The following is a 26,882-nucleotide window of genomic DNA, read 5'->3' on the forward strand; positions in this document are numbered from 1 at the left end:
TCCAGTCGTCCTGATCTGTATCTGGTCACTAGACCCAGATGGCTTCAGGGGAGAAAGTGAGGTTGGTGACTTTGCATAGCCCTCCCTCACTGAAATCCGGTTCATTTGCAAGTCGCAGCATCACCTTCATGATGTCATGGTCCTCTTTGAGGACAAGGGACAAACAACAACAATGATAGACCATCCATAAAGCATTCCCCAAGGACACCTGGACTTGGAATCAGGAAGAACTGGATTTGAATTTCAGCTCAGACACTTAGGGGCATCTAGGTGGCACAGTGGATAGAGCACCAGGCCTGGAGCCAGGATGATTCATCTTTCCGAGTTCAAATCTGGCCTCAGACACTTCCTAGCTGTGTGATCCTGGGCAAGTCACTCAACCCTGGCTGCCTCAGTTTCATCATCTATAAAATGAGCTAGAGAAGGAAATGGCCAACCACTCCAGTGTTTTTGCCAAGAAAACCCCAAAATTAGGTCACAAAGAGTTGGGCCTGATGAAAACCAAAACCAAAACAAAAAAAAATGATGACAACAACAACAGGCCTCTTTCCTGATCTATAAAACAAGGAATGCAAGTCTTTAAACCTGTGGTTCTCATTTGTAGCATGAAGAGGTTGGATTCAATAGCCTTTAAGGTTGCTTTCTGGCTTGTGACCCATGATACCATGATCTTATGGTCCTTTCTTCCACGTGCTCATTGCAAACCGATGACTGAGGCCCGAAAGCCAGATCTCAGGATGGTAATTCTAGTACTTGCCAGCCGACAGATTTTGGAATCCTGCGTTTTCTCATCGTGAGATTAGAGGACTACCCCACATGTGGGGGAAGGTCTCAGCTCAAGCATGTCGACTTGATCTTGCCAGTATAACTCCTCTTAGCTCCTGGGATATGTTCATGCCCATCCTTGCAGCCACCTCTGGGGTAGGACCAAACAATTTGTTTGCCCATAACATCACCAGCTGGGATAGATAGATAATCGATACAGAGACAGACACATATGTGTGTGTGTTTGTGTATACATGATGATATGAAACAGATGTATATTATATATATATATGTATATGTATATATAGTTTCAGTCATGTCTGACTTTTTGTGTTCTCATTTGGGATTTTCTTGGCAAAGATACTGGTTCACCATTTCCTTCTCCGTTTTACAGACGATGAAACTGAGGCAGCCAGGGTTAAGTGACTTGCCGAGGGTCACTCAGCTAGTAAGTGTCTGAGGCCATATTTGAACTCAGGAAGATGAGTCTTCCTAATTCTAAGCCCAGTGCTATGTCATATATGTGTGTGTGTGTATGTACGTATGTGTATGTGTATGCATGTAAGTATGTATGTATGTATACATATATGTAGGCAGATAGGTACAGATAGAGACAGAGATACAGAAATAGAGACACAGACAGAGGTATAGATACATATATATGTAGATAGAGAGACAGAGAGATAGAAACAGAGATTGAGAAAGGGACAAAGAGATTCATAGAGATAGATATACATAGGTACATAGATAAAGAGACAGAGATAGAGAGAGGTAGAGCATTTATTAAGCATTTACTATAAGCCAAGAACTGTACTAAGCAGTGGGAATATAAAGAAAATGGGAATATAAAGAAAAGCAAAAAATGCTCTGCTTGAGAAGACATTGTGAAGAACAAGAGAGGTGAAGACAGCACATAAAAGAGAAATAAAAAGAGTGAGGGGGGAAGGGTGTGGGGATGGGAAAACATTCCAGGAGAGTCAGGAGGGGAGCCAGAAGCCTGGCTGCTTGGCACATCCTCAGATGGAGGTTCCTAGAGGAGGGGCCCTCGGGGCTAAAAGCATTTTCCAGGGAGAGAAGGCTGCTGGGAAGTGATCTCCATAGAATAAAGCATAGTATGAGAGTGAGTGTGGCTGGCTTGGGCTCTAAGCTGAGAACTGTCCTTTTCCTGGTTTTGCCCTTCAGAGGCTTTGAGTAGGATCTTTAGAGCTGGGAGGAAGGAACCACAGAGATCACCTAGTCCCACCTCTCCTTTAACAGATAAGGAAACTGAGTTCCTGAGAGCCAAAATGATTTGCCCAAAGTTATGCACTTAGGCAGGTAAGCCAGGGATAGAACTTGGATATTCTGACCCCCAAGTCCAGAGCTAGTTAGATGAAAGGTTGAGGAAAGCAGCACGGCACAACGGAAAGTGCTCTCTGACTTTGGCCTCTGCTGAGCTAACCCAGCTCTGGAATCCTGACTCTGTCACTCACTACAGAGGGGACCTTGTGCAAAGCAGTGGGCCTCAGTTTTTCTCTTCTCTTCTCTACATGTCGGGGTTGAACTAGATAGTGTCTGAGATCTCCCCCCAGCCCTGGCTACACGCCCCTGTATTCTGTATGTGTATGTGCATTTGGGGGTGGGAGGCAGCCCTGGGCACTTTCATTGGGATGAGGAAAACTGAGGCTTAGTGACCAGAAATGATCCATTTGTTGGTCACACAGTGAGCCCAGAGCTGCCCCTCTAGCTATGGTTTTTTCCATTATTCTACATTGCTCAAACCTACCTGAAGATGGATTAATACTGAAAAAAAAAATTTTTTTTTCTAGAAGTTTTTTCTGCCTCTACCAAATGATAATTTTAGTAGGAGCCAGGAACAGCCCTCCCACAACCAGCATCCCTTCTCCCCCCACTGTCTATCAAACCCTGGTGTAGCTCTGCAGGGAGTCAGCAGATGCTTCCAGACAGGCATCAGCTGGCAGACTGGGGCTCCCATCTCTACTCCCAAACAAAGTTCTCATGGCCTAGGTCTATCAGTCAGTCAATAAACATTTATTAAGCACCTGCTATTTGCCAGGCACAATGCTAAGCCCCTAAAAGAAAGATAGCACTTGTTTCCCAGGAGCTCACAATCTAACAGGGAAGACAATATGCAGACAACTATATACAAAGTATATATAGGATAAATTGGAAATAATCAACAGAGGGAAAGCATCAGAATTAAGGAGAGAGGAAAAGGCTTCCTGGAGAAGGTGGGATTGTAGCTTGAGCGGAGGGAAGCGAAAGAAGCTGGAGGCAGAGATGAGGAGGTAGAGTATCCCAGGCATGAAGGCCTGTCGATAAAGATGCCCAGACTAGAGTTGGGACCCTAAAGCACACGGGAGGAGAAGGTCAGACAGGTGGGAGTCTTCATTTTGAGCCCTGGCTTTGAGGTCTTTGAATAAAGGTCACAGTCCAGCCCTCAGGACCTGATAGATAGAGGTTAGTCAACATTCCTGGGCACCTTTGCCCTGCTTCAGGGACCAGACTGGGTTTACAAGTAGACAGAGTAAGCACTTGCCTATATGGTGAGATTTTGTTTTCTGTTTTAGAGATCTATGGGAAAGCCCTCTATTCCACAAATACCTTCCCAAACCAGGGCCCCAGGGAATGAAATTTCATCGTGGAGTTTAATTGATAATTAGATGGTCCAGTGGATAGATTGCTGGTCTTGGTGTCAAGAAGACCTGAGTTCAAATTCTGCCTCAGATACTTACTAGTTCTGGACAAGTCACTAAAACTCTCTGTGCCCCAGTAAAATTTGTAAAATAGGGATTATAGAGTCTCTCTCACAGAGTTATTGGGAGGATAAAATGAGATAATATATGTAAAGTGCTTCGCAACCATCAAAGTACTTTATAAATGGTAGTTATTATTCATCCTATATTCTTTCATTACTTTGGGTTAATAAGCATTACCTCCTCTTTTAAAATGCAGATGCTATTGAAGAGGGTAATACTAACTTGCATTTAATAGTGTGTGAAGGTCTGCAGAACATTTGACTCCCAGCTGCCTTTATTGGAGGCAGCTAAGTGGCACAGTGGATAAAGTCCAGGGCCTGGAGTGAGGAAGACCTGAGTTCAAATTTAGCCTTAGACAGTTACTAGCGGTGTGATCCTGGGCAAGTCATTTAACCTCTCTGTGAAATGAGGAAAACAATAACACCCACAGTTGTTGTGAGGATCGAATGAGATGATATTTGTAAAGCATTTAGCATGTGCCTGGCACATAGTAGGTGCTTAACAAATGCTTATTTCCTTCATTTTTCAGATAGGAAATTGAGGCTATCGGTTGTGAGTGACTAGCCCAGGGTCTCACGGTAAGTGACTGAGGTCAAATTTGAATTCAAGGCTTCCTGACTACCTAGCTGCCCCACCTCTTCTGTTTACAGCTGGAGAAACAGACTGAGATAGGTGAAGTAAGCTGCCAGGTCCTACAAGTAGTAAGTAGAAGAACCAGGATTTGAACCCAGTCCACTACACTCAGTGTTAGTCTTGGCTCTGCCTCTTCGAAAGCCCTGACTTTGGATTCTGAGTATGGGGTTCAAATGTGGTTTCTTCTACTCTTTCCTCCCATGTGACGTTGGGCAGATCCCTTCGTTTCTCATGTCCCTCATCTATAAAATAAGCTGGTTGAACTAGGATCACAGGAACATAGGTCTAGAGTTAGGAGAGAGCTCAGAGGACATCTAGTTCAAACCATCTCATTTTACAGATGAGGAACTGAGGCATAGAGAGGTTGTGGCTTGTCCAAGGATGAACAGATAGGAAATGAGCTTAGGTATTCTGACCAGGTCCTTTGATCTTTCTACTGTTCACCGCTTTTGTTTAGGCCTGGAACCCCAGGTGGCAGGGAAGGACACAGGTTTAAGGAATCCCATTGTTCCCCCCTTTCCTTCCTCCCAAAGGAGTAGGGAGAAAGACCAGGCTTAGCCAAAAGGCAGACACAGTAAGCCCATCACCCTCTCCTAAAGGAAAAACCCCCAGGGGAAGGTCATACTTGGGTCTCCCTCTCAGTTTTCTGAGCTTGCGATAATAGAATCACAGATTTAGAGTGGAAGGAAACCCTAGACACCACCAAGTACATCCCTCCTCATTTTACAAATGCAGAAACTGAGTCCCTGAGAAATCAGGTATTTGTCGAGGTTCACATAGCCGGTGGTCAGTGTGCAAGGCAGCGCTTGAACTCAGGTCTCCCTGGAGCCGCCCATCACATCCAATTACACCACCTCGCTGCCTCTAATCACAGAGCGAGGGGAGTGGAGTCTTATCTCTAACCCCTTGGAGAGGGCTTGGTGTTCTTTGGGGCCCTTTTAGGTGACTGAAATAAAGACCATTGAGTTTCCCTCTACTACTAAGAACTACTGAGAAAACATTGGGTTGAAATAAGTCTGAGGAATCCCACTCCCCACTCTGGTGGTCCACAGCAGGAGATGTTTCTTTCGCTTTTATTTCACCCCCATGGCAGAAAACCCCAACTGTTTTTACAATATTTCAGTTGCTTGTTGCTCGTTGCCAAAAGGGAATGTCTGACCGCAGCAGCAGCAATAGCTCAGTAATCACCCATTCCCCTGCCCTGGTTTTGAGAGGGGCAAGTCCCAGCAGCCCTCGTGGGTGTCCTTGCCAGGCCCTCCTCTGTGAGTGTGTGGTAGGGTGGGGGGAGAGGAGGGAGCTGGAGAGGAGACAGCCAGGTTTCTGTAATCTGTAGCCCAGATTCCCTGTGACTTGGCTCCCCACAGGGGTAGAATGCTCTGTCACAAAGGTCTCCCTGGGGCCTTGCTATTGTTCATTCAGCCAACGGGGTGCCCCTTGAAGAAAGTGGCTTTTCACCGTCTTCTCTGGGGTGGGAAGAGTCACCCCCATGCAGAGCTACTATTCTACCTCCTTATTACAGGCCAGAATTGTGGTTTGGCTATGGCTTATTCGAAAGCACTTATTTGCAGAAGCTTCTCAGTTCAGTTCATCTCCCAGACACCCGGATGGGCTCCTGAGCCTGGCAGGAACCTCAGAGGTCAGATCCATTCCCCTGCCCTCTATTGCCCCTAAACCCAGGCCAGACAGGCCCAGTTGGCTCCTGTTAAATCTCCTTCCTCTTTCTTCCTCCTTTCCTCCATCCAGCCCAATTCCCTCTTCCGGTCGCTGCAGAAAGACTCTCCCCCGAGCCTGTCAGCCAAGGCCCAGTCTTTGCTCTCTGATCAGTCCGTGGGGGATTTCAATAACCTGATCGTCTCTGAAACCAGCAGCCCCCAGAAGTCCCTTCGGACAGCTCCAGCAGCGGCCCTGCCCCCTGGCCGCCCCTCCCCTGCCGGCTCCCCCCGAACCCGGCACCCCCAAACCAGCGCCAGCAACCTGCACCTGCCCCAAGACCCCGCCACAGCCAAGGCCCTCATGACAGCCGGAGAGGAGCCGGGCATCGTGACCCACGAACAATTCAAGGCAGCCCTAAGGATGGTGGTGGACCAAGGAGACCCCCGACTGCTGCTGGAGAGCTACGTGAAGATTGGGGAGGGTTCCACAGGCATCGTCTGCCTGGCCCGGGAGAAGCACTCCGGGCGTCAGGTGGCAGTCAAGATGATGGACCTGAGGAAACAGCAGCGCCGGGAACTGCTCTTTAATGAGGTGCCGGGGAGGGCGTCGGGAGGGGTGCCAGAAAGGATTCTCTGGGGAATAAGTGGGAGTGCGATCAAGGTCAGGAATCTGAAACCTGGGGGAGCCTCCGGCAGGGGACGGGCTCGCTGGCGCTCACAATGTTCCCTGCTGCCTCCACAGGTGGTGATCATGAGAGATTATCAGCATGTCAACGTGGTAGAGTTGTACAAGAGCTACCTGGTGGGTGAAGAGTTGTGGGTGCTGATGGAGTTTCTGCAGGGGGGCGCCCTTACTGACATTGTATCCCAAGTCAGGTATGTGCCCAGTCGCAGGGCTCTTTAGCCATCCCTCGTCCCACAGCTCCCAACTTCCAACTCCCTAGACTCTCCATGCACACCCATGTGCATGCCCCCACCTCTGCTACACTTTTGACACATGGTGAAACTGAGGCCCAGTGTAAGAAAGTGACCCTCTAGAGGCAGAGTGAATTGTAGTCTTTCTCCTCTAAATCCAGGCCTGAGTCGCTGGGCTAGCTTGAATGGGGCCCAGGCTGTCCTGCCCTGAGTGAGGCCGTGGGAATCTAGAGATAGAGAAACAGTCTCCAAAAATGGGAGGAGGCTGATGTCATAGACCACCTGGCTCCGGCTGGTTCAGCCCCATGCCTCTGTCCCCCTGCAACCCTCCCCAAAGCTAACCCTGCTAAGACCCCGCTTCCTACCTGCAGGCTGAACGAGGAACAGATTGCTACTGTGAGTGAATCGGTCTTACAAGCCCTCGCTTACCTTCACTCTCAGGGTGTCATCCATCGAGACATCAAGAGTGACTCCATACTCCTGACCCTCGATGGAAGGGTAGGTCCCTCCTCTGACTTTCTCCATCTCAGTCTAACATACCAGGCTCCCACTTTCCTCTGTCTTTTACATTGCACCCTCTCTTCTTTTCCTGATGCCTTTCCATCTCCTAATCAGCCACTCATCCCCATCTTGTTCTTTCTGTGTTCTTCCTCTCCTTTACCAGGTAAAACTCTCAGACTTTGGATTCTGTGCCCAGATCAGCAAAGATGTTCCCAAAAGGAAGTCCCTGGTTGGTACTCCTTACTGGATGGCTCCAGAAGTGATCTCAAGGTCTCCATATACAACCGAGGTAACTCTTCACTACTCACAGTCATCCCACACCTTCTCTTATTAAATGTTGTTCCACTTGCCCCTGCTCTAATTTTGGCCTCTCCTTCATGACTTCACCTTGGTTATTGACCATAGAATGTCCCTCATTCCCCTCCAAATCCCTAATTTCCATATTACCATAGCCACTACCCAATCCCTTTTAGGTCTCTTGAGGCAGCATGGTGTAGTGGATAGGACTCTGGACTTAGAGTTGGGAAGACTTAAGTTCAAATCCCGCCTTATACACTTCCAAATTATGTTGCCCTGGACAAGTCATTGAACCTCACTGGTCCCCAGTTTCCTCATCTGTTAAAAAAAGTTAGACTCGGTGGTCTCTAAAGTCCCTTCAGCTCTAAATTTATGATCTTCCTCCATTCCTCTTCATTGTTTCCCACTGGTCATTCTAGAAGTGGGCTGTTCTTTCATGGCAATGTATCTATCTACTTATTTTTGTTAACTTCTTTTTCTTAAACAAATGTTTATTTTTAACATTCATTTTTTTAAAAATTTGAGTTCTGAATTCTCTTCCTCCAGTCCCTCCCCCATCCATTATGAAGGCAAGCAATAGGATATCAATTATACATGTGAAATCATGAAGAATATATTTCCATATTAGCCATCTCTTGGTAATTTAGCTAAACAGGAAGAGAGATGTAAGGCTGAAGTGATCTCTCCCTCTTCTTTTTGTTCAGTTCTCAGGAGGCTTGAGTTAGCAGTCCAAAGTAGTTGTAGATACGGTCTAGGGGTGCAGTTCTTCTCTCCCCTTAGGGCCAAGTATAAGATTCTACACAAGTAGTCACTTAGTAGTTGTAGGTGGCTGACTGATGAGTTGGCTGTAGGAAATTCTATCAGCAGATGGAAGAAAGCCTGTCCTGAGTCAGCCTCTCACCATCCCTACCCAGAGAGTCGCCAAGGAAAGAGCACCGGCAGAGGAGAGCCACTGATACTCATTCTCTTTCTACAGGTGGATATCTGGTCTCTGGGCATCATGGTGATTGAGATGGTGGATGGGGAGCCCCCGTATTTCAGCGACTCTCCAGTGCAAGCTATGAAGAGGCTCCGGGACAGCCCCCCACCCAAACTGAAAAACTCTCACAAGGTCAGTAAGTCCCTCTAGCTCACATGATCATACCTCACATAACCAGCTCTGCCTCTACAGGGGCACAGGCCAGGATCTCAGAGACATGGTTAGTTAACCCTTGGGGCACAAAACCAGAGAGTGTGGATTGACATGAAAAGACATTCCTTTATCCACTGACATTCTGACTCCACATTCAAGCCGCACGGCTATGACCACATCCCCTAGTTTTCTACCTTGATCAGGCCCTACAGCAGAGTCACCTGACTCGCCTAGATCCTGAAGTTTTGTCAGGGTTTTAGGATGAGTGAGGAGAGAAGCCAGGTGGGTAAAAGGTGGGAGCTCCAGAAGCCAGAAAAGATAAGCTGATTTGTGCAAAGGGAAATGTAGAAAAGACTGGTACCAGTGGGAGTGAATGAATTCTGGATTTAGAGTCAGAAGATATGAGTTCAAATTCTGCATCATCAACCTGTGTGAACTTGGACAAATAAATGACTTTACCTCAAGAGACCTTAGCTTCTTCATCTGTAAACAAAGGCATCCTTGATTTCTAAGGTTTCTTCCATCTCAACATTCTCCCATCCCTAGGAAGGAGGGATTTATGCATATGGACAAATGCTTTCCAGGGCTCCTATGTCACAATGTGATGGTTCCCAGACTGTACCATCAAATCTGTATCTAATATCATTGTTAATATCCAAGCCACAGTCTCCCCTCAAATGAATACTTTAAAAATAACTGAGAACAGTCAAATGAGGGGGAAGAGGGAAGCTGAGAGTCTGTGGAAACAGAGTAGGATTAAAATAATATAGGCAAAACTAATCATGGGGGGCAGCTACGTAGTACAGTGGATAGAGCGCTGGCCCCGGAGTCAGGAGGACCAGAGTTCAAATCTAGTCTCAGACCAGACACAAGACACTCAGTAGCTGTGTAACCCTGGGGAAGTCACTTAACCCCAATTGCCTCTCCAAAAAAAAAAAAGATACAATGAAACTAATCACAGGAACAAAGTACTGACTTAAAATATAATAAGAGGAAAAATAAACACAAAAGAAATAAATGTAGAAAAACTCCAAACTTAAAGTTTTAACCTTAAATGTGAATGAACAACCCTATAAAATCAAAGGAAATGTCAGAATGGATAAGAAAACAAAAGCCTGCCATTTGCTGCCTACAAGAAATGTGCCCCCAAAAACCAGACCTTTTCGTACAAAATTCATACTAATATCAACCAGTAATTTATACCTGCTCAGGCTAGAAGGAAATAAGACTGCAATGCTACACTGACACCTGGTGGCCAGAAAAAGAAATGTCAGAGGTTATAATTGAGCCACTTACTTGAAAGGAATGGAGAGGGGAGAGGCAGAGAGCGGGAACCTAGACAGTAGTGTTGGCCCTGCCCCCAGAATGTTGGCACAAAAGCATTATGATGTATCTTCTAGGACAATTGACCGTGTAGCATTTTTTAGTTCTTGGACTCACCCATTTCTGGCCTCCGGGACTTAGCAGTGGGGCTCAGATATCTCAAACCAAGCCTCCTTCTTTAGGAGCTAAAGAGGTTTAGTTTTACGAGGTACCATACTGGCTTGGATAATATTAATATCTTACATATGTGTGTCACATTGTATGTTTTCCAAAACACTTTCACTACCTTATCATTTCATCTTCACCACAGCCTTGTGAAGTTAGCAAGATAAGTATTGTATTCTTACTCCCATCTTATAGAGCAAGAGAGAGAGACAGAAACAGAGACACAGACACAGAGACAGAGAGATAGAGTCTCAGAGAAGTTATATAACCTACCCAGGATCTGAAAGGGACTTAGTGGTAGATCCAGGTCTAGAAATTAGGTCTCCTGATTCCTAGTACGCTTTAGAGTGCCCTTTCCACTATACCCTACTGTCTCTGTCAAGCAATGGAATGGCTACATCTCCCTTTGGGGAGAAGAAAGATTGTAACCCAGATTCCCATAGCTCCAGATTCCTTGGTTCGGTATTTAGCAAAGGGCTCAACACTTTCCCCAAAGCTGGCCCATAGCCCAGAAGATACTGTGTTGCCTGAATATAAGGAGTAATTCCCACCCTCCTCGAAATCTGGCTTTTCTGAAGATTGTATCCTATAATCACTCTTCATATAGGCTGAATAGTTCTTGGCATTCAATAAATGGTAAGCGTAATAAAGATGAAGAGATCACTGAATTGTTTATTTGACTTGGAAAATAAAAGCAAAAGAAAAGGCATAGAATTGTAGTTCTTAAAATAGAAGGGACCTTCAAAGCCATCTATCCATCTACTCCCCCACCCCCATTTTACAAATGAAGAAGCTGAGGTCCAAGGAAAAGTTAGGTAATTTGCCCAAGGTCACCCAGATAGTAAGTGACAGAGGTGGGATTTGACTAGGCCCTCTGGCTCCAGAATCATGCTCTTACTACTGTGCCAGAGCCAGATCAAAGAGTATCTGTCCCTTCCAGAGAAATATTTCAAATAAATGTGTATCCTTACAATAACTTTGTGTAAAATTTTATTTCAGTGAATGTCTATGGGAGTTTTCGTTTTTTCTTTCAATGAGATTTCATTTTAAGGGTGTAGCCTCATAGTCAAAGCAATATGGTAATCTAAAAAAGCTACTGGGCTTTTGACATTGAGCCTAGGAAATAAGGAAGCAGAGGTTGCCAAACTATATCTTGATAAGGAAGACAAACTACGAAAAATTGAATGTGCATACTTTGAAGGGAAGGGAATAAGCATTTACATAGCTCCTACTATGTGCTTGGTACTATGCTAAGCACTTTAATAAATATTACCTTATTTGATCCTCACAACAACCCTGGGAGGTGGGAGTTATTATTCTCATTATACTGTGAGGCAAATGAAGCTAAAGTTGCCCAGAGTCACACATTTAGTATGTAGCTGAGGCTGGATTTCAGCTTACATCTTCCTGACTCCAGGATCAGCTTTCTATCCACTGTGCCACCAGCTGTCTTTGAAAAATAGGTTCATTTTGGGGCAGCTAGGTGGCACAGTGGATAGAGCACCAGCCCTGAAGTCAGGAGGACCTGAGTTCAAATGTGGCCTCAGACCAAACACTTGACACTTACTAGCTGTGTGACCCTGGGCAAGTCACTTAACCCCAATTGCCTAAAAAAAAAAAGGTTCGTTTGACCCATTTAACTTAACTATAACTGAAGCCTGTTTGAAATGGGTTACCTAGTATGAGAAACATCCTCATTCCAACATCAAGGTGGGTATTCTGTGGAGATTGGAGGGGGGTAGCACCAAGGGGCAACAAAATATTTCGCAGACAGGAACACAGCCTCCTTGATCTGGCTCTGGCACTGGCACAGTGGTAAGAACAATGCCACAGAACTTGGGTTCAAACCTCACCTTGGCACTTAATATTTGAGTGACCTTGGACAAGTCACTTAACTTCCCTAAGCCTTGGTTTCTTCATCTGTGAAATGGACTGGATGACTTCTAAGGTCCCTCTTTCTTCTTGATCTACAATCCTCTACCTGTACTTCACTCTGTTCCATCTCCACAGACCTCCCCAGTGCTTCGAGACTTCCTGGAGAGGATGCTGATTCGAGACCCCCTGGATCGAGCTACCGCCCAGGAGCTGCTAGACCACCCCTTCCTGCTGCAGACAGGGCTTCCTGAGTGTCTGGTGCCTCTGATTCAGCTCTACCGAAAGCGCACCTCTACCTGCTGAGCCTACTAGCGGTGTCCATCAGCCTCCATGGCCCTGCGGGCCTGGGGACACTGGACACAGGAAGCACCAGCAGCCTTCCAGGCAGGCTAGGAACAGTGCCTGCATCATCTCAGTATTTTCTCCAAAGACTGAATGTGAAATGATCCCCCCAACCCACCCCGGTCCCATTAACCTTTGGTCCAGTGTGCCAACTAGGATTTCTCCCCTTGGCTCCCCCTCCCCTTCACCTCCCTCTCTCTCCTAAGAGAGACACTGGTTGTCTTTGGAATTACTGAGACAACTCTTGTCAGGATGACATTTTGGGAATTCTCCAGTATATATCCAATTCTTTGTACAGAACTGTTTCTGAGGAACCCCGAAGACCAGAATAGTCTTATACAAGGCCTACCAGGCTCCAAGGTGAGAGCCAATTCTTCCTAACTCTTACCTTCATGTGGGGACTTACGAGCATTACACCAAAACCATGTGTTCTAGTCCACCAAACATAAATCATATGTGTCTCGGGGAGGAACTTGTCCAGGGAAAGATTTTATAACCAGAAGACCTATTTCCCTCCCTTATGCCTCAGCTACTTAGGGATAGAGGGTCAGGAAGGACATGGATATGCTACCTAAATCTGTTTTCTGGCTCTGCATACATCCTCCCCTACAATCTGGGTGCTGCTCTAGCTCTGGGCCAGAAACAGAATCAACCTTCAGCTGAAAACAAGACATTTTCAGTGGGAAACTGTCTCAGGAGAGCATGTTCCCTGGGACAAAGGGATGCCTCCCTCTAAGAGTAGAGGGAGCATTCAGGGAGCTTTGGGCCCTGGTTAGATCCCAAAGCCAGGATCATACCAGCCCCATCCTCATTCCCAAATAATTTAGTTCCTAAGGGACTTTGTCCTTTTTGCCTCTAAGTCCAAACTAGGTCCCTGGTACATCTGTATTTAAGCCTAGTGGAGGCTAGGTGACTCAACTTTTGGGGTCTTTTCAGAAGTTTGTCTATCTGTTTGTGGAGGGCCCTCGGGTTTCATAAGGCCAGAGCCAAGAGTGGGCAGAAAGCAATGGTCAGGTAGCTGGAACTTAGTTTTACCTGTGAATTTCACAAATGGAACCCCTTCTCTCATGGCCCCCCAGGTAAGCAAACCATCATGGTTCAAGGCCTTCAAGGTCTCATTTCAGCCCCCCATGGAGACCATCGCAGGGGTGAGATTCTCAGAAGGATTTACTTTCATCTGTTTCCTTAGGCACTTCAGCTCAAAGCCAACAAATACTAAAGCAGCACTTCCTTTGCCCAGGGCACAGTCCTAGGCTGGGAGCTCCCATCATCAGGGCTGTTGAAGGCAGGGATCTCCAAGAAACAGTTTTATCGGATCCCTTCCCCACCCAGAAGGGATTTTTCTGATTCCAGCGTTTCCCAATAACCCGTTTTTGAGCAAGATGGCAAAGTCTTTTTGTTTTTTTAGGTCAGAATTGGAAACTGATCACCCTTCCTAGAGAACTTTTGTGAACTGTTTGCACTTGTTTCCTGTTTTAAATTAAAATGGGTGTTCTTAAGTTCAAAGCTTGTGTTCTTCCCATTTTCCTGGAAAGTCAGACTGAACTGACATTGCTCTGCCCAGGAGAGGTCCGAGGCAAACATTCGGTGTCTCCTTTTCACGCTCACTGGTTTCCCTTGGGTTGGGTTGGCCTCAGAAGAGCTTTGTCATCTAATGTGGATCTGAAATTTTAGCAGAGGGAGACAAAGTGAATGGCCTGCCTTGGAACCTGTGTCCAGAGTGTTTTCCCCTAAATAGCTGAGTCTCAGATCAAGAAAGCCCACGTAGGAAGCTGAATTTACCACAGGGCCTTGCCAGCTGCTCCTCTGGGAGGTGGTTACCCTCTGTACCGCTCTCGTTGACACTCAGTGTGGGCTAGCCCTACAACTAGAAGAGGAACCATGGGAAGTCAAAGTGTTGTTTCCCTTTCTGTTGCAGTCTGAAGCTGTTTCCATCAAATTAGGTTATTTTAAGAGAAAGACTCAGACATCAGGACATATCGAAAGGGGCTAGACCTGGAGTCTGACTTTCAAATCCCCCCTCTAATCTCTGTTAGCTAGGTGGCTCAGTGGGTAGAGTGCTGGGCCTGGAGTTAAGAAGACATGAGTTCAAATCTGGCCTCACATATTTACTAACTGTGGGACCCTGGATAAGTCACTTAACCTCTATTTGTCTCAGTTTTTCCATCTGTAAAATGGGGGTAATAATAGCACCTATCTCACAGGGTTGTTATGAGGATTGAGGTGTTTGAAAAGTGCTTAGCATAGTGCCTGACACATAGTAAATATTCATCATTATCATTGTTATTACTAGTGAGGTGACTCTGCAGCTAGGTAGCCCAGTGGATAGAGCTCTGGGCCTGGAGTCAGAAAGACCCAAGTTCAGATTCAGCCTCAGACACTTACTAGCTGTGGGACACTGGGCGAGTCACTTAACTTTAGATTTCTATCTGTAAAATAAGGATAGCAATAGGACCTATCTCCTAGAGGAGTGGTAAGAATCAAATGAGAATATATTTGTAAAGAGCTCAGCACAGTGCTTGGCACATAGTACGTGCTATATATGTTAGTTATTCTTGTTGTTATTATCATTACTGTCTGAGTGGCCATGGACAAGTTACTTAACCTTTCTGACTCTCAGGCATTTCTCGTAAGTTTATCCACCAAGTTTGTAGGCTTACAGATTTAGAGCTAGAAGGGACTTTTCAGGCCATCAAATCCAGTTCCCTCAATTTTACTGATCAGAAAACTGAGGTCCTGAAAAGTTAATTGACTGTGCTTGAGGCAGAATTCAAATGCAGGTCCTCCTAACCTGAGTTTTAGATGAGCAGCCTTGAACATTGAGTGGCGGGTGTTCCACCTTGGGATATTAACAAGGGCAAAAAAGTAAAGTCAGTGGACTCAGAAACATAATGGGTCAGTTACATAGAAATCAACAAAAGACTGGACTCAGTTCCTGTTCTGACTCTGCCACTGAGTTAAGTTATTTCACCTTTTGTAAATATCTGGAGATATTTCCTCATCTGTACGGATCAGGGGGACTTGACTATTATTAACCTTTAAGGTCCCTTCTAGCAATAAAATTGTCATACGTTGACTTTCCCCACTGAGATTTCAGACAACCGAACAGGTACCCAGGGGTCAGAGAGTTATGTAAACTCCCTCTTTCCCTCTCTTTTCCTCCCCCTCCCCCAAACCCTACCCCTGAAACCCTCCACATGAGGAGTGTTAAAAAGAGGGCTACTTTGTTTCTCCAAAAGTAACAAGGAAATTCCTTTTCAGCAGCTGAGCCGAAGAGAATAAAACAGGCCAATCTCCTCAATTGAATAATACTGGATTTATTAACTATTATTTTGAGTTAATCTTCTTTCTACAAAACAGCCTCTTCTTCCAAAAGGGTATGGATGAGTCACTTATTCCCACAGACAGATCAATACCTAGAACCACTTTGGGACATCAAGCCCCAGGGATTTAGATGAGTTTACAATGAAAACAGTATAGTTTGGAAAGCAAAACAGTTTGGGGGAATCTGCCCCACTACATTGGGCCAGCCAGCTTGAGAATGATGCCCTAAAGGAGACAGGGTCAGGGAGATGGTCTAGCTCCAGTCTGGAAACCTTTGACCTGCAGAGAGGAGAGCTTCTGGATGCCAAACTGTGGTGACCTTGACAAGTTCCAAGCAGGGCTATGGCATAGCACAAAGCTGTAGGGAAAGCAAGCCAGCCATACATGTTACACAAGTAAGACACACAAGTCTGCTCCACACACAGTTTTGTACACACAGGAAGGACCTGCTGTGGTTTTTGAGAAATATCACTTTCATCAAGCAATCTCTTGGCAACTCTGTGAGACTAGCAGGTACCCTTGCTTACCCAGTCAGCCAAGGTCAAGGTGGCATTTGACCCAAAAGCTACATGTCTGCTACTATGGGAAAGACTGGGTCAGCTCCTGGGACAATGTGCTTGGCCAAGCTTAGCTGTGTATTAAAGATGAGACCCAAAAAAATGTATTCTTGCACTAGATATGAAAATAAAAAAGGGAGCAGTTTAGTAAGTAAGTAGCAGAAGGAAGCAGTTTGCAATTGAGCTGTGTGATTCTCCCACCCCCTGAGACGATTCTGAGATACAACCAAGGTCCAGAAAGAAGCTGGCAAAATTTTTTGGGGGGGGATTGGAGAGAGGAACTGGAAACCCCAACTTCAGAGGAGGAAACTGAGTGGGAAGCTACATTCTCCAACTTGAACCACTCCAAAAATTGAAGCTGATATGTTACAAGTTATAAAGGAGGGCAATTTTTGTAGTAGGAGGGCAAGAAAAATCAGGAAGCAGAGACACACACAATGTCCATGATATCCTGTCAAAGGTTCTGTGTCCCCAGGGCCCCCTCAATAGATTAGAGGGACTCTTCTGAGCCCTCATTTCACCACAACAAAAATGTTTTCAAGTAGCTGGTTGACATTCCCCTTCCCCAAGAATAGAAAAAAAGATTCATAGACATTACGACATCCAGTGGGTGAGGGATGAAAAAATCATCCATGGAGTGGTTCAAGACCTTAGTTCAAATCCTTGCTCCATCATACACCACCTATGTAACCTTGAACAAGTCACTTGATTTCTTTGGATCTCCGTTTCCTCAGCTGTAAATGAGGGAGATTGGATTAAATGACTCTAAGGTCCCTTCCCGCTCTGCCTCTGTAGTCTATAATCAATCCTTTCAAATCTTTAAACTGAATCCTTGAGGCCAAGTAGAGAAGGGGAACATGTCAGCCACTAGGGGGCGTCAGAGATCAGATCCTGAGTGGGGCTAGGTAGGGCAGAAGAAGGTTAGGCACCACCATCTTGAGGACGGTATTCTGTGGTTGGCCTGGTTCCTGGAGACAGAGCAAATGGTATTTGGGGTGTGGGAAGCCTTCCTTCTGGAAAGTAGACCCAGCTCTCTCCCTCCAAGGGTGACTGGAGCACAAGGGGCCAGGAGGGGGAATAAAAGAATTCCAGAAGAAGCAAAGGGACCAGTACAGAAGAGATGCCTCCTCAACCCCTTTCCTTCTGCTGGTTCAGGGTGAGAGATCAGAATCTCCTTTCCCCCACCACAAGCTAATTCTCCTTGGTAACAGTTTTCCACCTCAGAAACTCTGAGGTGAAAATCGTCACACTCTCCACCAGGAGCACGGATTTCTAGAAAATCCCAACCCAAGGGTGGAGGTTGTATTCCCAAATCTATACTCAGAAAAAGACCTTGCCACCCCCACCCACCCCCACCCACCCACCCACAAACCTTTCTCCTCAGCCTGGTAGCAAAAATTCCATCTGCAAAGTCTCTCTTGAAGCCCTGGAGCTTCTACAGGGTCCTAGTGCCTGCATATAAACACAGGCCCACTAGTCTAGGCTAACAAAAAGAGAGGGTGAAGAGTGAAGGAGGAGGGAGGAAGCAGGAGAGAAGAAGGAGGAGGAATGAGGAGGGAAGAGGAGAAAAAGAACTTTTTAACTACCTCTTGGCAGTTGCTTCTGACTCACTAATCTGTCGGTAATGGGGATGAAATTGGACCCCGTCCCACGGGGGTGGTGATGAGGTGGGGGTCAGAATGGCATAACCAGTTGGTTCCCTGGTGGGGGTCAGCTTCTAGCATCCATCATCACTCTACCCTCCATCTACAGCCCAGCTAGAAGCTGCAGACTTTTTAGCAGCTTCCTTCTAGCTCTTGCGGGAGTTTGATGTAATTTAAACGGGGACCTGCAGTTAGTGTGGGCTTCCAGCTTCACTGCTTCTTAGTTTAACATCACAAACACTTCAGTCAATTATCTCCCTCGCAGAGCTTCTATTTAGAGAGATATTGTCAAGGTTCTTAAACCTCAAATCAAGCCTGCTGCTTTCTGCTGTATGTACAAAGCCTCCAAATGGCAGTTATTTGAAAGCAAAGGGAAAAATTAAGCCAAAGCCTTGCAAGCCCATATCTAAAGCACAAACCTATGGGAACACCTTCTGTGCAGATGGTGAGAGAGGGGGAGTTTGGGGCACAGAGGTGGGGGAGCACTAAGGAAACATTTCCCCTTGAAGTGTCTTAGAATTAAGTGGAAACAGTGAAGTGGAAGACTTGGGGAAATGAGAGTAACTGTCATAAACCTTTGGATTCCTTACCTCAAAAACTCGATTTAGACCCAATGGAAACTAAAAGAGGTTTAGTTGTTTTCCCGTGGTGGCTGTTCAATAGCTAGGATATGGATGTTTTGGGGGAAGAGAGCCAGAAAAGTTTGGAAAGGTACTCAGGATAGTCTGTAACTGGTAGCGCCGCCCCCCCAGTCAGATCCCACTTAGAACCTAGGACTACTGCACCCAGCATACCCTGGGAGATAGGTCACTAGACTTGAAGTCAGAGAGACCTGAGTGCAGAACTCCTTTCTGATACTTATTAGCTATCTGCCCCTAAACAAGCCAATCAACCTGGGTCTCAGTTTAATCATCTGTAAAATGAAGGGGTTGGAGTTGATGGCCCCTACGGCCCCCAGCAGTTCTAAACCTATGTTCCTATGGCATAAGGGACATTAGAGGACAATAGCAAAGATTCCTAACCAGCTGTTTTTCATTCGTATCGGACTGCTTTTGGGGGAAAATACCCTTTCATAGTAATTAAACACATAGTTTTCTCCCTCATTCCCAAAGACTCATAATAAGTGACAGAATTCATGAAGGATCCTTTTGTTCCTCAGGTTTCCGGACCGCCCCCCCCCTTTTGCTCTCCCCTTGCCCTGGCACTGGGGCATCATCACTATTGGTGCAGGGAGAGAAAGGACTGTGTCATAGACATACCTGGAGCAAGCTTGCAATCACCTGGGGCAGATGGCTGCCAGCATTCTGAGAAAGTATTCTCTCATCCCTCAAGATGCTATGGTTGCAGCACAGAGAATGTATTGGCATTTCTACCGTTTGCAAAAATGAACGCTAAAGGTTAGGGAAGCAGCAAGGTGTAATGGGAAACTGCAATGGATTAGGGAATAAAGAGCCTTCGGTTTGATATCTGGCTAGTTACTACCTGTATGACCTTGGGAGAGTCTCTTGATTTCTTCTGGGTCCCTGTTTTCTCATTTATGAAATGAACAGGTTGGAGCAAATGCACTCTAAGATATTTTTCAGATTTAACAATCTATGATTCTAGGTCTCACTAACAGGCTAAGACTTTCAAAGCTACTACACCCTTAGGTTCATATAGACCGTGGGCCCCGAGTCTGTTGGGTACCAGTTTTTCTTCTACTTGCTTTTAGTGCACGGGGAAGATAAGGAAAGGGAAGAGCTGGCCCACTGGATGGAGGAGGAAAATCTAAACGAAATGGAAAGGAGGGCAAGGACGGGGGTCGCGATGGGGGAAACAACGGGGACGATGGGGGAGGGGAGAGGAGAATAGTGCAAACCCCTCAGAGGGATTGTTCAGAGGCCACAGGCTACTCTGGCTACTCTGGTGGATGCCAGGGGTGGAGAAGCAGACCCGGGAGACACAGGAAATTTGGATGGCCCTGTAAGAACGAGAGAGCAACTCTGGCCCTTGCAGAGGTGGGAGGGTCAATAGGGAAGAGGAGGAACTGGGTTGTTGCATGGATCCAGCACAGGAGAATTTGGGTTTGGGGAATCTTGGTGAAGCGCCCTCGGGCCTCTTCACCGCTGGGCTTGCAAGACCACTGCTTCTGCCTCGGTACCCCCCTGCCAAGGGGTCTGCTGGCCAGGCAGAGTGAGGGGCAGCGAGTCAAGCTCCTGCTCCAGCCCGCCGTCTGACCCTTGCGCCTCCCCCATTAGGCTGGGGATGTCCGGCGCAGTAGAACGGCGGCGCAGACCGAGACGGCCTCTCCCAGGGCCGCCCTCAGGATGGGGGGTGAGCCCACCAGGAGCCTTGATTAGGGTCAGAGCCTTGCCTTCCAGTAGCTCCTGCGAGCGCCACCTCCCGGTGCCCGAGGCCTGAGGGGAATTTGGCTGGGGGAGCTGAGCTGCTGCCCGGACCCGCGCAGCCTCCTCCTCGGTCACCGAGCCCAGCGCCAAGCTCATGCTGCGGCCAAATTCAGGCCGCTCGTTGCCCAACGATCTCTGTCGGCCCGAGCCTTTGCCCCCGATGCCTGTTTCACCCCCATGGCCGCCAGCTGCCCGGGCGAAGCGGGCCAAAAGGGGCCGCGGAAGGCGGCGGGGGCTAGGCCGGCGACGCTCAGGGCTGGGCGCAGCACTGGGCCGGCCCGGGGGACTGTCCGAGGTAGAGCCCCGGGCGCGGGCCGCCGCTGCAGCGGCAGCACGGCCCCAGGGCCCTGTGAGCGCTTGGACGCAAGGCCCGTGGCCTCGGGCGGCCGCGAGCTGCAATGCTGTGAGACCCGCGCGGTTAGTGCGGTCGAGGCGCAAGCCAAGGCGGCGGAAAGAGCGCACCAGGAATTCGAGCACGGCGCCGTGGCCACACGCGGCGGCCCACATCACTGGGCTATTGCCCGCCGAATCTGCCGCCTCTGGGTCGCCGCTGAACTGCACCAGCAGCTGCACCGCGTCCAGGTGGCCCCGCTCGCAGGCCAGGCTCAGCGCCGTGCGGCCCCTGTCGTCTCGCAGGTTCACGGCCGCGCCCTGTTCCAGCAGCAGCCGTACGAAGCGGGATCTGAGCGTGGGGTCTGGTAGCCCCACCGCCACCATGAGAGGCGTGCGCCCCTGCTCCGCCCGACAATCAATGATGCTACGGTCCAGGGCGTCCAGGACAAAACGCGCCAGGTGTACCTTGCCAGCTTGCATCGCCTCCAAAAAAGTACGAGTGCCCGCCCGAGGGCACAGATCCTTTGGCTTCAACATACCCTCGGTCTCTTCAGCTGCGCTCGGCCTTGGCGCCTGAGGAGGTGGGCTCCACTGCCCTGGAGCTACTCCTGGGTCTCACTTAGAAATGGTCAAGGCTGGGCCTCGGGCCTGGTGCCGGTGCTCCACGCGTGGGTGGCCCTGGCCAGAGCTGTTGCTCCTGCGTTTTGGGCTTGCCGCCCAGATGTCCTAAGGACTCCAGCTGCAGGTCCTGGGTTTCCCACGAAGCTGAAGACCTTCTCTGGGGTTCCTGCTGCTTGCTGTCCTGCTGGTGTGTGGGGGGGTTGCCCCTCGCTGCTCTTGGACCCCTTATCTACGATCTTTACTTCTCTGGCTCCCAGCCTTCACGCGTGGATATTTCTGCTCCACGCTACTCTCTGGAGCCAGCACCTGGCTGTCCAGTAGACGGTAACTACAGGTCCTGGGCTCCCCCGTCTGGGGCTCCCCGCTACTCTTCCTGCGCCCAGGTGTTTCCCAGTCCCATACCTGGGGGCCCTCTCGTAGCTATTCAGGTGACAGCTTCTAGCGTTCCAGCCTTCTTAGTTTCCCTGCCGAAACAACGGTGGAGGCGATGGGATCTCTTCCAGCGCTGCTCCTTAGGCTGCCGGCGCCGCCGCTGCTCTTCCTCCCACTCGGGGGGGGGGAGGGAGGTGGAGAGGGAAGCCACACTGGGGCGCCAGTTATTTGGGGGATTAATTGGCTCAAGAGCAGTTGAAGCCACCCCGCCAGGTGTCCGGGTTTTATAGCCTCGGGGGTCAGGATAGCGTCGGACTCTCCATGGTAATGTCTCCTCTGGAACTCGAGGAGGGCTCCGGGACAGGAGAGAGGCGCCCAGCGCCCCACTGGGGGATCAGAGCGGAGGATCGACTCCTCCTCCCTCTCTGCCGGGGCTGAGACGGCGGCTGTGGAACTGGGGGCGGGGGGCGGGTGCAACTCGTGGGGGGCCACTGGCACTGAGCAGCTCCAATCCCAGATCCTAGAGTCTCAGCCCCTCTGCCTGCACTGCAGGGCGCCTGAGTCCCACCCCCTCACGCTCCTTGCCTGCTCCCTCCAAGGGCCTGGGGGTGGGGGTGTAGCTCAGACACCTCAAGCGGCGGGATCAATCCTCCAGACTGGGGTGGGGGAGCAGAAGAGTGCCGCCCAACGCCCCTGTACTGGGAAAATGGGGAGCGCAACCCATCGGTCAGCAACTGAGTCACCAAAGGGGAACAGTCATTTCCCTAGGATTGGAGCAGTTTGTGACAGATCAGAATTTGAGCTGAAAAGAGCTGAGAGCCTTGGGGCTGCTGGGGGAAGGGCTGGGTGAAGGTGTAGTTGAGAAAAAGAAAAAAGGTGTCATGTTCTGTGCGCCTGCCGAGCGCTCCGCCAGTCGTCGACTGACATCCCCACAATCACATATACTCACAGGCTCCCCGATACATTCAAACTAACACACATATACACACACACAGTGGTTTTCTCCGCCACACGCTGAGACTCGCGCGCATGTACACACACACACACACACACACACACACACACACACACACGGCATTAAGGGCTGAATTCTACATCCTCCAACACCTTCAGCCTAAACACCCCCAGGCCCTCCCCCGCACAGATTCTCTTAAGGCTGCAAGAGGAGACAGGGAAGATGCCTCCTCTTTCTCTGCGAGCCTTAGCTGCTCAAGGTTCCTCACAAGCTTCTAGAGCCCCGCGTTTTAGTCCCTGATTTTCACACTTCGTTAAAAGGGGATCATGAAGGGCAAGAGAGCAGAGCAGGGTCCACAGGTGACTCAATCAAGGAAAATACGTCCAGAACTCCCGATTTCCCTCCCCCTCCCCCACCGTTCTCCTGATTGAACGGAGAAGCGCCCCTTCTCCAAGATCATATGCCGCCTTGAATCCTCCTCCCTCTCCTCAACCCTTTTCTTGGTCGGGAAAGGAAGCTGGGGAGGGACGGAGGAGGGAGGAGGCGGGGGCAGGGTGATGGAGGATGAAATAGAGACGTAAAGGACTGCTTCCTACTCTAAAAACCATCAGCCTTTCACCTTACTCTCTAAACCCAGACCTTCTTCCAGTACACATTTCCCCTCTCACGCAGGAGAATTGGAAAAGAAAAAGTGTAGAACCCGGTTATCCCACCCCCAAACAAGGTTCCATGGAGGAGTTCAGAAGGCTTGGCAGCCAGCAGAAGAATAGGGTCCCACTTCTACTTGGACCATAACTTCTACCTTCTCTCCGCTAGTAACCTGGACTCTAGTCAATGAGCCCTCCAGCTCTGATAAGTCTGCTTTTGCCTTATTTTGCCTGGGCCTGGGCCTCCTTAATGTCTCCCTGATGGTACTTCTGGCCTGTCCTATACCACCGTGCCCCTTTTATAGCACCTCACCCCCTTTCCATTTCCTTTTTATGTGTAGTCTTCTCCCATTAGAGTGTAAGCCCCTTAAGAGCAGGGACTGCCATGCTTACAGGTTGTATTTGTATTTTCAGCTCTTAGTACAGTGCCTGGCACGTATCACTTCATAAATTCTCACTCTGTCTCTGGCTAGTCTCTCCCTTCTCTCCTCACCATGTTGTAAGTGGAAGAAAGGTAATTTTAAAAAGACCTTGTATAGTACTTAGTGATATATTGGCATTGTAGAAGACACAAGTCCAATTCAACAAATATTTATTTCCCAAAGTACTGTGGATTCAAACAGACAAGGACAAGGTCCCCGACTCCTGGGAGATTACTATCTACTAGGGGGATGATTGTGGGCAGCTAGGTGGCAGAGTGGGCCTGAAGTCAGGAAGACTTGACTTCAGACACTTGCTAGTCTCACATACTTACTACCTGTGTGACCCTGGGGAAGTCACTTAATCCTCTTTGCCTCAGTTTCCTCATTGGGAAAATGAGTTGGAGAAGGAAATGGCAAACCATTCCAGTATCTTTGCCAAGAAAACTCCAAAAAGTCACAAAGAGTCAGACAGGACTGAACAACAACAAGGGGGATAGAGATGTATAGAGGCAAAGAATAGGTCCTTACCTGCCCTCAGGGAACGTATTACAGTCTAGGTGGGGAGATAAGACAAATAAAGAGACAAAGGTGACCAACAGTCCAAGTGTCAAATGAGAGGATGAGATAACAGATGTTTAGAGGGGTTGAGAGAAAGGAGAAATACTGGTGGGTACAGGTGGTGGGGAAAGTCTAAAAGAGGCTGGAATCAGACCTGTGTAGGGCCTTAAAGGATAAGGGGGATTTGAATAGGTGGAAAACATAAGTAGTTCAGTGAAAATAATATTGGCTCAGGAATCAGAAGATCGGGGTTCGAACCCTACCTCTGACAACTGTCTGTGTGACATAGGATAAGTCACAACCTCATTGGCCTCAGTTTCCTCATCTGTGAATGAAAAGGTTGCACTACATGGTGTCTCTGTTCCCTTTTACCTCTTGAACTATGACCCTATGAAAGCTTTCCAGACAAGCAGAGTAGACTTAGTGCACCATGCTACCCCTGGGGTTTTCTTGGAAATGATACTGGAGTGGTTTGCCATTTCCTTCTCCAGTGGAGTAAGGCAAACAGAGGTTAAATGGCTTGCCCAGGGTCACGGCTAGTGTCTAAGGCTGCATTTGAACTCAGGTCTTTCTGACTCCAGGCCCAGTGCTCCACCACTGAGCCATCTAGCTGCCCAAGGCATCTTAAAAGGGCAATAATAAGACCAGTTAGATTTCAGTTGACATGTCAGGGAGGTAGGGGAAGAATGAAAGTCCCCTCTACACCATAACTATTTCAGGGATGAAGAAATGCTTTGAGTGGATAGAGAAAACAAGGAATAGAAGCTTCTGCTCATAAAATAGTATGAGATGAAATGGGGGCTCAAGGGATATTATGTTTCTAAGTTTCCAATTTTTCATATAGAATTTCAGTACTTCAACCAACAAAGATTTGGAAGTCCCAGGACACAAAGAAATGTTCCCCAACTCTTCTGTTTTGTCAGAAGGTAAAACATCCACATGCATTCTCATTCATCTGATTTAGTTCAATTTGATAAACATTTATGAAGCGCTTACTCTGAACAGGATTCTATGTCCAGGATACAAAGATGAAGTCAGAAATAATCCCTCCATGAAAGAATTTACAGTCAGATGGGGAGATAAAACATATTTAACATGTTATGGCTAATGTGGAAATATGGCTTGCATGACTTCATATGTATAATGAGTATTATATTTCTTGCCTTCTCAATGAGAGGAGGAGGGGTGGAGGGAGGGAGAGAAATTAGAAATGAAAATAAGAATAAAAAGATTGAGTATAGTCTCCCCAAACCTCATATGTATCATGTTAAATGACCATCATATAATTTAAATGACAAGTGCAAAGAGAGGGGCCAAAATACCACAAGAGATTTGGGAGAGGAGATCACTTCAAAATGAGGGTGTGAAATGTGGTAAGATTGCAACGTGTATTGGACCTTCAAGGCTCAATCTCTGATCCTGACTACCTCTGCAGCCTTGAACAAGTCACTTACCCTCCCTGTGAAAACTGAAGGGCTTGAGTTGAATGGCCTCTGAGGTCCTTTTCAGCTGTAGCTCTATTATCCTAAGGAAAGAAGGGAGTTCAACAGGAGAGGGATGGCAGGGGAAAGGTGAGTAGAGTCAGAGAGATCTGGAAGGGCAGCACAACAATGTGACAGTTCCAGTTTTGGCTGGAGTACTGAGTATGTAGATGAGAATAGTGAGAGATGATTCTGGAAAGGTAGACTGGAGCCAGTTTTGGAGAGCTTCCTATGCCAGACTAAGATGTTTGTACTTTATTCAGGAAGAAAATAGGGGATGTCTTACTAGCTGTGTGATCCTGGGCAAGTCACTTAACCCCAATTGCCTCACCAAAAAGCAAAAAAGAAAAAAAAGAAGAAAGAAAGAAAATAGGGGAATCATGTTAGGCTTTTGAGCAATTATGCACAGGTGCACAGAATCCATTTTTCTCTGTTTTTCCCTCTGGAGTTTGATCTGGCCTATGCCAACTCAACTTCCTCCCCAGAGCATAGCATGGGCTGACCTAGATGAGGTCCTTTCCAATTCTGAGAGTCTATGATTTGGTGATGCGTTAACCTTCAGACCACAGTATCCCATAATACTCAAAGCCTCTTGACACCACCATCATTATCAGGAACAGTATCCTGTAAATAGACCCAAGGCTCTATGGTATGTGACTGGGGTGCCTATATGCCAGAGGTTTCCTTAGTCACCATGTATTTCCTAGCACAGCAATGCAGGCAGTGTTTCTGGGGACCAGGGGTTAGCTTTGTTGGCAAATCCTAAGTATGTGGCTCTGAGAGATCTCTACAGTGAGCTCTGACGAGAAATGAGCCCCCTTCACCCCTTTCTCACCTATACCCAAGGAGGGAGCTAAAGTTTTTGGGTTTGGTTCTTGACTATTCATCTTTTCTTTTCCTTGTGTTCTCCTCCTCCCCCCACCTTTGTAAAATAATCCAATGCTTCCTGAGTCTGAACAATGTGACCAGGTTGGGCTGCAGAAGGGACCTTATAGGCTCAGTCCAATTCCTTCAATTTAGAGAATAGGATACGGAGACATAAAGAATTCCCCAAAGTCATAAAGATAGTAAGAGAAAGAGCATCTTTGGTTAGAGCTGTAGGAAATATGCATTTGATTCCCAGAGTAGATGGCAAAGAAAGGAGAAAAAAATGAATCCAATAGACTGGCCCTGAGCTTCACGGTCAGCTTTGGCCTCCTCTGTTTAACAGCCTATAGATCTAG

At 47.8% G+C, this 26,882-nt stretch overlaps 2 protein-coding genes across 2 annotated transcripts in view; one reads left to right on the forward strand and one right to left on the reverse strand.

The window, feature by feature from the left end:
• PAK6 (p21 (RAC1) activated kinase 6) overlaps positions 1-13,865 on the forward strand; it is a 52,634-nt gene extending 38,769 nt beyond the window's left edge. Inside the window, 7 exon segments of the mRNA XM_078151344.1 lie at positions 5,677-5,793; positions 5,901-6,401; positions 6,552-6,685; positions 7,096-7,222; positions 7,389-7,514; positions 8,499-8,633; positions 12,153-13,865. Coding sequence (XP_078007470.1) covers positions 5,677-5,793; positions 5,901-6,401; positions 6,552-6,685; positions 7,096-7,222; positions 7,389-7,514; positions 8,499-8,633; positions 12,153-12,320 — 1,308 coding nt within the window. The 3' untranslated portion in view covers positions 12,321-13,865.
• A 3,754-nt stretch (positions 13,866-17,619) lies between these two features.
• On the reverse strand, positions 17,620-21,785 carry ANKRD63 (ankyrin repeat domain 63). Its single transcript, XM_021009189.2, has one exon. The coding sequence runs from the start codon at positions 21,138-21,140 to the stop codon at positions 19,983-19,985; it is 1,158 nt and encodes a 385-aa protein (XP_020864848.1). The 5' UTR covers positions 21,141-21,785; the 3' UTR covers positions 17,620-19,982.
• Positions 21,786-26,882: the final 5,097 nt, after the last annotated feature.

The sequence above is a fragment of the Phascolarctos cinereus genome, unplaced genomic scaffold (assembly GCF_003287225.1).
Source record: "Phascolarctos cinereus isolate Bilbo 61053 unplaced genomic scaffold, phaCin_HiC Scaffold_3;HRSCAF=262, whole genome shotgun sequence".
Taxonomy (NCBI): domain Eukaryota; kingdom Metazoa; phylum Chordata; class Mammalia; order Diprotodontia; family Phascolarctidae; genus Phascolarctos; species Phascolarctos cinereus.

What these genes read in the sequence shown, in the direction of transcription:
- ANKRD63 (XM_021009189.2), bottom strand. Translation starts at nt 21,140, where the DNA reads ATGTTGAAGCCAAAGGATCTGTGCCCTCGGGCGGGCACTCGTACTTTT.